Here is a 10,131-nt window from a genome sequence, read left to right as displayed (position 1 = left end):
CTGGGGGTGGACAAGAGGTTGGGGAGGAGATGCAACTAGGACAGCTGACCCCAGCTAACCAAAGTCCTGTCCATTAGTAAGCAGAAGCAGAATCTTCAACTTGTAAAATTGATACAGATATATTGAGTCATGCTCCTGCAATCAGTTTTGCATTTGTGTGACTTTACATAGACTCATACACACACACACACACACACACATATATATATATATATAAGAACTAATTACTTATTTAGAATATTTATGATCATGGCCTTCTTAAACATAAGCGGTTTCACAGTTTTCACATAAAAACTTGGTTCTGCTGAGGTTAGAAAGCCTTTATTAACTGTTTTCTAGGGTAAATTCTCATCCCAAAGTTTACATTTTTTTTTTTTTAGTGACTATGTCTCGGTATTGCGATTTCATGGCAACAAATATAAATTAAGCACTATTACAAAATATTTAGAAACTGATCTTTTAAGAAGAAGCAATTATTCATACAGTTTCACTGTTTGAAATTAATTCTAATTAGCACTGAAAATTCCCATCAAGCTGAAAATTTTACTTCCATGATGCAATATTTCACTAAATATTGCCAAAGATCTACTACTGTCAAGGCTAATATACAAAATAAAATGTTGATGCTTTTCATGCTACAATATTATCTTTATTTTCCAGTGGAAAATGACAACAGTTTGTAACGCAGTATAAAAAAAAGAAAAAAAAGAAAATATTTGTTTAGTTTTTACACTCTTTTCACTCACATTCTAAATCTTCTCTTTGAAATGCCTGGTCTATGAGACAAAGAATTGAAAAACTACTGAAATAACTTGGATAACACCATCCAAGGTTCAAAGACAAACTACTTTGAAAAATCCACCCTGCTGAATGCTACCTAGTGTGTGATAAGTGAAATGCTGCAATTAAACAATTTACAGGACAGAATTCCAAAACATGACTGAAAGCTTAGCTAGAACTCTGGAATAATGAGTTCATGGACAGTGTATCTACTTTCACCAGATTTAGCCATCCTGGGAAAAATCCATGTAAGCTCTATGCAACAAGAGTGAAAACACTGTTAAAGTGTAAGAGAAGGTGAATATGTTTCTATTACCCAGTTTCATCCAATCCTCCTCTGCCATCCCCAGGTTGTACTGTCACTGAACAGCTACAGTTCTCAAAGCTTTCCTAATCAAGGGAGCCCCTCCTCCCCAAGGTCTGTGTGTCTGGGACTGAGTGTCAGGAGCTCTGGATTCTCACTTTGGTCCTATCATTGCTGTTCCATGACCCGCAAGGTTAAATCACTTCTGTTCTCATTTCTGGGATGGGAAGATACTGCTGATTCTCCCTCCCCTTTCCAGGGCACTGAAGATGAATTATGTGAAATCCACAGCATTTCAGGTGTGCTGGGTATGCAAGAACCAAATCAATAACGTGAATCCACATTCTCTGAGAAGAGGTTTGGACATGACTCAAATGCTGAGATGTGCTCTACCATTGTCACAGTGTAGATGACAGACATGTGGAGGTGAGAACACCCCTACAGTCATTTCTTACCAAGGCATTGCTGGAATACAGCACCACAGCTCCAGATGAGCACTGGTTTTCCCTCTCAGCCCTATGTATGGAGAACATCCACCAGATATAGCTTTCTATTCCTCCTCTGTGCTGCAAAAGCATTATCAAATGGACATAATCAGGGCTCAAGATTAAGGTCAAAGTCTCCATTCCTAGATCTAGAACTTAATATTAAGTAAAAAGTAAGACAGAGTACTGGTCAGAATGAAGAAGTGATAATACAAATCAGAAGGGACCTTTATTTCTTCCCAGAGAAAAGAAGCTGTTTTCTAAAGTGTGTGTTTGTAGGAATGAAACATCTACCAGAGAAATCTCTTTCAATTCCCGCTGGCAAAACATCAAGGTTCTTTGATGATGTAACATTCAAACTACTACGCATGACTGTTTTAAGGGTTTTTCAAAAAACATGTTCTGCGTGGCGACTGCTGAAAGGTTAAGAGCTCCCAGACTCGCCAGTCCTTTTCACAGCCAGACCCCCACCAAAATCACAGCCATAGAGTTCTACCCGAAGGGCAATGCCACGATACCATGTTCTTGGAACAATGCGGATAAACCTGGACAGGATGGGTGGGTTAAAGAAATGCTTGACGTGCCCGTTGCTGTTTTCATTACCCAAGAAAACCTGCAAATACATAAACACACAATTAGTTGAAAGGCAGCGCTTGAAAAAACCCTGTGGTTTTTTTTTTTTTTAAATGTTTCCAAGCTGTTGTATTATCCATTGAGGATAGATGGACTGGCTCATTTCTGATTTTACAGAAGACACATCCAGTCTCTTCCTAACATGCTGGGTCAAAAGTAGTTCAGACCAGCAAGATTTGAGTCTGAATGAACAAAAATAGCCTCATTTCCATCCACACCACAAAATTTGCCATTCTAATTTCTAATGGACCCAAAAAGCCAAACTTCCCTTATTTTACCTCTGCCAATAGCTCTTTCAGGTTAGGTTGGCATGAGGTGACATAGGCAAAAATATAAAGTACTGTGTCTGCCCTGTGGGTACCTGACCCCAGCTAACCAAAGCCCTATCCATTAGTAAGCAGAAGCAGAATCTTCAACTTGTAAAATTGATGCAGATATATTGAGTCATGCTCCTGCAATCAGTTTTGCATTTGTGTGACTTTACATAGACTCATACACACACACACACACACACACACACACACACACAGCTCTGTTACAGGAATACTGCTCACTAACATTACTTGACCTTATAAAATCAAGCAGAAATAGAAAAGAGGCCCCACATTGTTCATTCAAATTAAATGCCCTTGTGCATTCAAATTAAATGTCCTCCTTTACAAACAGTGTCAGCTCCTTTTATCATGTTGACTGCCTTCTCTACAGATATGGCATTCTTTCCTTCTATTATTGTTAATTACAATGACTAAAATCAGATGGATATTGTGACATTAAAATGCTGGGGAGCTGGGGTTACTACAGATAAAGTCCTGTGAGAATATCAATTTGTCTGAGCATTCTGGCTTTCAGCCTTGACACTGTTCAGCATCTAAACCCAAGCAACGATACAATGGCCTGAGCTGAGAATGATACCTTTGCCACTGAGCTTGAACCTTCTGTGTAGGATTTCCACTCTGAGCCTTCGTTGCTGTATAGGATAACATAGGTTTTCACAAAGTTTTCAGTAGACATGGACGTGACCCCCTGGGTAGCAATAGCAGTTATCTTCTTAACTGTGAGGAAATCAATTTGCAGCCACTGTTGGTTGTTGTTCAACTATAATTGATAAAGAAGTTTGTATATTAGCAAACGTGTCTCTGTCTGTATTTGCTTAAGTGAAAAATCTTGTTTAAAAATAGTTAAAACTGCATCAAAGTGCATCAAAACTGTATCAAAGACATAACAAAAACAACACAGATTTACCTCCAGTATTAAAATGTTACACATAACACTAATACCAAATGCTTATACAGAACAGCAGCTTCCAGCAAATTTCAAGGTGTTTCGTGAAGAAATGCAGCTCCATTTTGAAGACACAGAAGCTCACATGCCTTGCAGGTCATCCACCCCCAGATCCACTAAGCTGCACTGCTTATAAGCCAACCCCAGGAAACATTTTTTTTAACCCCTTTGAAATGAATATTCAAGTTGCACTCATCTCCTGATATTAAACAGGCTATTCCCGCTGGGAAATGCTGAAGCCTGTGGCCCAGAGCACACCATCCATCTCTCAAAATATGATTTCAATGTTGCTGCCAGAAGTTCAACAAGTTTTCTACTGGAAGAGGTGAATGGGCTTCTTCCCAAAGGGTGGCTGTGAAGTAACCCTGTCACGCTTGGCACTGGACACAGTGAGCAGTAGGTGCAATGGTCACACAGCAGCACAAATTTATTAACTACCTGTCCTGTTGCCATCCCTGCTTTTCACTTGTTACCTTGGCTCGCCAGGCATTCATCTTTCCTTTCTGATTGAGACGAGCAAGTGAAGGGCCCCATGTGTTAAACCAGGATGTCTTAGCAGATGAGGCTGTTATCTGGCTATTCTTGATCTCTCCATTTTCCATTCCAAGTGGCAAAGAGCAACCTGTTGAGAGAAGCACCATGTTATCCCCAGTACATCCAAGTAACCACAACCTAAGCAACAATGTTGGAATTGAGAACACCCACAGTTTTAGCTTCCTTTGAACTATTAGGTAAAAAATTTGTCAGAATGAAAGCACCAGCACATGACTCCTTACCATCTACTTCACAGCCCAGAAGCTCCATGCGAAGAGTAGGTCTGTTGTAGACCTCAGTGGGGTAGAGTCTGATGTACCTGGCAATAATAGGGGGATCAATGGTGTTCTCTTTTACCTCATAGGCATTGGAATTACCTTCAAAAATCTGTAAAAAAAAAAAAAAAAATCCACATATAGTTAATTTAATGCAGACAGAAGCTTGGATGCTGAAAGCCTGCTCTGTTACAAATATAGTCTCTTTTATGCCATTAGCCCCACCCACAGCGATGGACCACACTGTGTTGCAGGGCAACTTGAAATATCTCATGGTCCCATCTTAGCATATTTGGAAGCAACTGAAGGCCTCAGTTTAAGTAAACAACCCATTTCTATATAAGTCTGTAAGAAGACATGAGCAAAGAGACAAAAGGAGAGGTAAAAGACAAGAGGTTTTCAATTTGGGAGTTATACCATAGAAACCTCAGGGTAAACTGAAGGGAGCTGGTGATAGGTAGGGCAGGAGCAGCTGGGCATAAAACAAACCTCTTTCAGGGTACAACCATGCTTGGCCTTCTGCAGGCAATTCAGATAGCTCAGCATTCAACTGTTAGGACAGCAGAAAGGGAGGGACAAGAAGGAGGATCTAATCCCAAATGAGGTAGGGCCTGATTTTTAGTTCAGCTTCCTGCTTGCTTTAAAAAACCTGACACAGGCTTAGGAAATAAAAGGAGGGAGAGATGCTTGTGAGAAAGCCAGACTATACAGTCCAGGTCTCAGGGCCAATCCAAACTCCAGTCCAGGTGGTTCCTCAGCTTACAATTTGTCTTCTGGTCTGAATTTTATTAGTTTGGTAAATGCCCTTTGGGGCCCCAAGCTGTATTAGTAAGTCTCTGAAGGCCATAATTTTTTCCACTCTCTCTTAACATAAAACAAAACTGTCATCTCACTGCATCATCCAGTGATGCCGCAAGGTTGTTGCAACCCCTGTGGCACAGACAGACCTTTTGTACTGGTGAGCTGTCTCCTTTGAAGGTGTTCCATGTCCGTTTGTCTTTGCTGTAAACAAGAAAAAACTTCTGGATGTACAAGGACCTTAAAAACTGCTTGGCTCCCTGCGTCTGTATCCCAGTTAACAAAACTTGTCTTTGAAAGTCCACCTAGGAACAGCAAACAGCATTTATAAAGTCAATAATGCACAGCAAAATCCGTATCATTCTTCAACATTTACACAATAGCTCTGAGCCCTGCCTTTTAACACCCACAACACTAACATTCTCAAAAGGAGCAACAACCAGATGCCAGAGTCCAAGTTAATGCTGTCTCACTCTCATTTCATTTGTGTATTTATTCATGTGCGCATTTAATTTCAGAGGCCATTTTACAGGGTTCAGCACAGCACTACAAAGGCATCTCAAAATTATCTGCATGTCTGGGTAGGCAGAATTCCACTAACCCCGTTTTACAGACAGGAAAAAGAGCACAGAGAAATTAAAGGTTCACACTTTCACAAGCCATTTCTACTTTTTGGATATGTAGGCTGTGAAAAGGCATATGACATTCTGAAGTGCTGAAAAGCCACCATTCCAGCTCATATCATATCCAAGCACTTAGCACATAAAAACAAATCAGCAAGATGTTCCTATCAGCAGTGAAACTCATTCTTTGGGATATGTCTCCACATGTCTTCAGTAACCTCAGCTGCTAATTACCATGGCCCGCTATCTAATTCTTTCTCCTCCCAATGTTATTTCCAGTTCTACATCAGATCTCCCAACCTTCTCGCCCTACTTAACTCACATAATTTAGTAGCAAGACAAACACAACAGCCACCTGCTGAACTTACACTGAAATACTAGCTTGAGTCTTCCTTTTCTCCCAACTGCCAATTTTAATGACATTTGTAAGAAATCAACTATTCTCCCTAAATTTGGGTGCAAATTGGCTATCTGGTGCAAAAGTCACTGGGTTGGAAGAAAAACACAGAAGTGAGGTGACTGAATGATATACTGCTTGAAGTCATAATTATAAACTTATTTCCCTGTGAAGCCAAGGACATAGAAGCACACAAACCAACCAAAAAACTATTTGAAGCAATGCTTGAGAATACTACACTTTAAATGATCACTCAACAAACACATACATATAAATATGTACCGCTAGGTAGGCAGAGAGAAAAAAAAAAGGAGTAGAAAGAATGACTTTGTTTGCCTACAAAATGGTTACAATATAAATTGTGAGGGAACTGTCCAGTCAATGGGCCTCAACAGCACCAGAGACTGTGTTACTGCAGAGAGATGGACAGTTATGAGATCACCACAGCACCACTTGTAACACCTTCTCAGTTTTCCCCAGCAGTTTTCTCAGTGACAACAAGAGCAGCATGACCTTCTAAAATAAACTCTTGGAAAATCAAAGCTCAGTGATGGTCAAGCACATTGTACCAACCATACCTGGATCCAAGAGAGTTTTTCTTCCTTCATTATAGTACTCCAAGCATTGTATGTTCCAGAATTGTCTAATCGGGCTAACTTAGGTTCCCAATAGTCTAGACAGAAAATATGAACAAAGCAAGAAATTTAAGAGAAGCACTGAAAAAAAAAGAAGGTTGTAACTAGCTACTGATCTTGAGTGTTTCATTTTTAACCCCCAATCTGTCTTGGGGAAAAAAAAACCCACCAACCCAGCATCAAGAGATTCAAATCATAATCTAGGACAATTTGGATATGGTCAGCCACTGAAAATCAGCTGTTACCATGCAAAGCTTTATAGTTGGCAGGATGACTTTTAAAATAGCAGCTTTTTATGCAATATACTGTCTGCTGATTTGGAATCAGGGTCTAGAGTTTGCTAAACAAGTTTTGGCTGCCAGCAGGATCAGATACAAAATGTGCTCTCCGTTCATGGAAGACAGTTCCCCTCTGCATAACAAGGTTTCCATGTTAACAACTGGTATAGAATACATAGACAAAACAGCTTTCAAGACTTCATAAGACTTTGTCAGGAAACAAAGAAAGAAAACCAAACCCACAGAAAATTAAGTTTTACAAAGTAAATAGTTTATTTGTTATTTCAAGGGAAAGGATGTGTGTTCCTGCATGTGTGTGTAACCTGTACATCCTGATTTGACACTGTCCATGTAAAATTCTAACAACCTCTCACTTTTATACCATGGGTGAACTTGATAAATTAAAGACTGTGATTGCTCTGGATGCCAGGGTTCCCAAATCTTTCATAACAGATGTACTTGTCCCTTCACATCTCATCTCACATACAAATCTCAAAAGCTTTTTGAATGCTTGGTGTTCATTTTCAAGCAGGGAACCCACAGGACTCTCAAGCCTGTGATACTGATGGCAGACCTGTGACATTGTTAAAACACAACGATGATGGCTACCTAATACAGCTCACAGGCTCTGCTTCCAGCATTGGAGAGATTTTTAACCTGACAGCTGATTCACTGCTGAACTGATCTTGTAAGAAATATCATGAGATGTTGAAAAAATATGGAACTACACTTTTCTGGAGATATTTAGGAGCATGGAAGGACCTTTTCAAGTATTAACTCACCTACGTGATCTGAAGCTTCAATCTGTGAATCGAGTATAACTCCACTTGCCAGACCCATTGGAATCCTGCACTCTAAAGAGAGCACAATAAGTTTGTTAAAGAAAATGAGTGATATACCAGTATATATTCTGGTGAAATCAAAGACAACATCACTCAGAACAATTCTTAGTAATACTATGACACCACTCCCTTCCCATAGAAGTCCAAGTTAAGGTCTGCAATTTCTCTCAACAGATTAATCCACTGGTCACCGTGGGGAAACCTTGAATTCAAAGCCAGTAAGCTAAGGAAGTAAAGCTAGCATGCTAAATAATTGAAAGCTAACATTGCTAGAAGCTAAAAATTTTTTCTTTGAGAAGAAATTTATAGTAACCACTCCACCCTCTCTCTGAATGCACAGATAATCTCCTATGTTTTTTTGCAGAATAACCTCCCAAATTTATTTTCAGTGATCCTGAAAGGGTAGAGAAGACTCTATAGCTTGACTCCTCCAGCCAAAAACCACCTTAGTTCAGTACCTTTCTTTATAACCAAATAGGATGTCTGCATTCCTGCTTGCTGATATTCCCCCACTTCAGTGTCTAAAAGCCACCAGCCAGGCCTCTGTGGCTTCATTTCAATTGTTCTAAATGAACCTTAAAAAAAAGGAAGAGAAATGTATCAGAAACATTATATTACAAGGTTGATGTAAGTGAGGCTGAATGTTAAACCAAAGACCATTCTATGACTTTATTCAGAAAATTTAAACACACATCGCAGAGAGAGCAAAAACTACCACCATCTCAGTGATTTCTTTTCTTAGTGAGGAAGTTCTAGCTGGAGACTGAGATTAGAATTGAATGATCAGATCAAAACCCAACCTTTGCTGCTGGTGCAAAGTACAAAACCTTGGATGCCTGTCAGATATATCTACATACTAACTACAGTGCTGAGCTGTGTAATGAACAGCGCTATCAAGTTTATTACATAATGCAGAGATGTTAATTCTGTGGTGCTGGTCATAGTTCTCATTCCTGCTGCCCCAGTGGGTTGTTCAAGTGACATAAAGGATAGATGAAAAGAAACCAAAAGTAGATGGGGGAGAACCAGATCTATAGGCCTTCCCCTCACTTTCTGCATGACCCAGGAGTGCCAAGGATTGAGCAGGAAGCAGATACTGTTTTGGCTGCTTGCAATGGGGCAAAGGAATATATCCTGTAGCCTAATGAATACTTTTAGCCTATTTCTTTTCTCCCTGGGCATCAGAATTCTCCTACAGCTCACATTTGTTCTTTCTATTCTGTATCACACACCTTGACATTACAAAAAGAGCTCTCACCATAAGGAGACCTTGACATTGGTATGATGAGGACAGACTGCCCTGGTCACTCCACAGAACTTGCTCTGCTCTGATACTTACCTGGAAGGAGTGTGTATGTACCAAGCTGATGCTCTGGCTCTCCATGTTCTATGAAAGTCTGACCATGAAAATGAACAACATGAATGTCTTTTGGACCACCCATGTTCAGCAAATGCCATCGGACCCGTTCACCTTCATACATCCTCAAGCCTTGCAAATTGTGGGTAATCCCATTAATGGCTGAAAAAAAAAATTGTTAGTAAGGAAAACTGCTCACAAAACAGGTCTCAAAGTGCTAGAATGGAATTATTAAAATTAGTGAAATATTTAATGAAGTAATGCATTTGAGAAAAAAGGCACATTTTCTCCTATTCAAAGTGCAACACACTTTATAGTCTATGTATATTAATTCAGAAAATCCAGTGACCTCATCAGAGGATTTGAGCTAAGTTTGCTAGCAACACATGGCAGCCAGGAGAACAAAGAGAATTAAATGTCAAATGGGAATATCAGGTCCAAAAGGACAACTTTCCAAAACACGTCCTCCAGCTTGCATACAGGCATACAGATACAACTGACATCTTTGGTTAATAATTGATTTTACAGACCACATTTTCAAAAGGCAGATTCCACTTGTCAACATGTCCTTTTAAAACATGGTCACTGACAGCACACAAGCATCAGCTTTCCAAAGATGTAAACATAGAGTTTCACTACTGACCATTATTTCACAGAGGAAAAAAGTGTTACCTTTGAACATTCAGCCACTCACTTAACTCTACAGCACTAAAATCTCTATAGCCACAGAGGTATATTAAGGGCTGTTCTACAGCTGCTTCGAATTCCTCAATAGAACGAGCCAATTTGTCAAATTATTACAATATTTTTAAAAATTTCTTGCAAAATGTTGTCAGGGTATTAACCTCTGAAAAGAGGAGGCTTTTTTGTTTCTTTTTTCTTTTTTTTTTTTAATTTTAATATGGGGGT

General features: G+C 39.5%; 1 protein-coding gene across 1 annotated transcript in view; it reads right to left on the bottom strand.

Annotated features, from left to right (window-relative positions):
• Nucleotides 1-365: 365 nt before the first annotated feature.
• Nucleotides 366-10,131, bottom strand: part of F5 (coagulation factor V) — a 34,833-nt gene continuing 25,067 nt past the window's right edge. The window contains exons 17-25 of the mRNA XM_017834022.1: nt 9,205-9,384; nt 8,324-8,440; nt 7,806-7,877; nt 6,689-6,783; nt 5,240-5,395; nt 4,260-4,404; nt 3,957-4,105; nt 3,115-3,297; nt 366-2,182 (exon numbers count right to left, since the gene is read on the bottom strand). Of these exons, the coding sequence (XP_017689511.1) occupies nt 1,994-2,182; nt 3,115-3,297; nt 3,957-4,105; nt 4,260-4,404; nt 5,240-5,395; nt 6,689-6,783; nt 7,806-7,877; nt 8,324-8,440; nt 9,205-9,384 (1,286 nt within the window). The 3' untranslated portion in view covers nt 366-1,993. The remainder of the gene's footprint in view (nt 2,183-3,114; nt 3,298-3,956; nt 4,106-4,259; nt 4,405-5,239; nt 5,396-6,688; nt 6,784-7,805; nt 7,878-8,323; nt 8,441-9,204; nt 9,385-10,131) is intronic.

Source organism: Lepidothrix coronata, unplaced genomic scaffold (assembly GCF_001604755.1).
Source record: "Lepidothrix coronata isolate B3197 unplaced genomic scaffold, Lepidothrix_coronata-1.0 Scaffold226, whole genome shotgun sequence".
Taxonomy (NCBI): domain Eukaryota; kingdom Metazoa; phylum Chordata; class Aves; order Passeriformes; family Pipridae; genus Lepidothrix; species Lepidothrix coronata.
The sequence above is the reverse complement of the archived record's forward strand: the minus strand, read 5'-3'. Positions and strand labels throughout refer to the sequence as shown.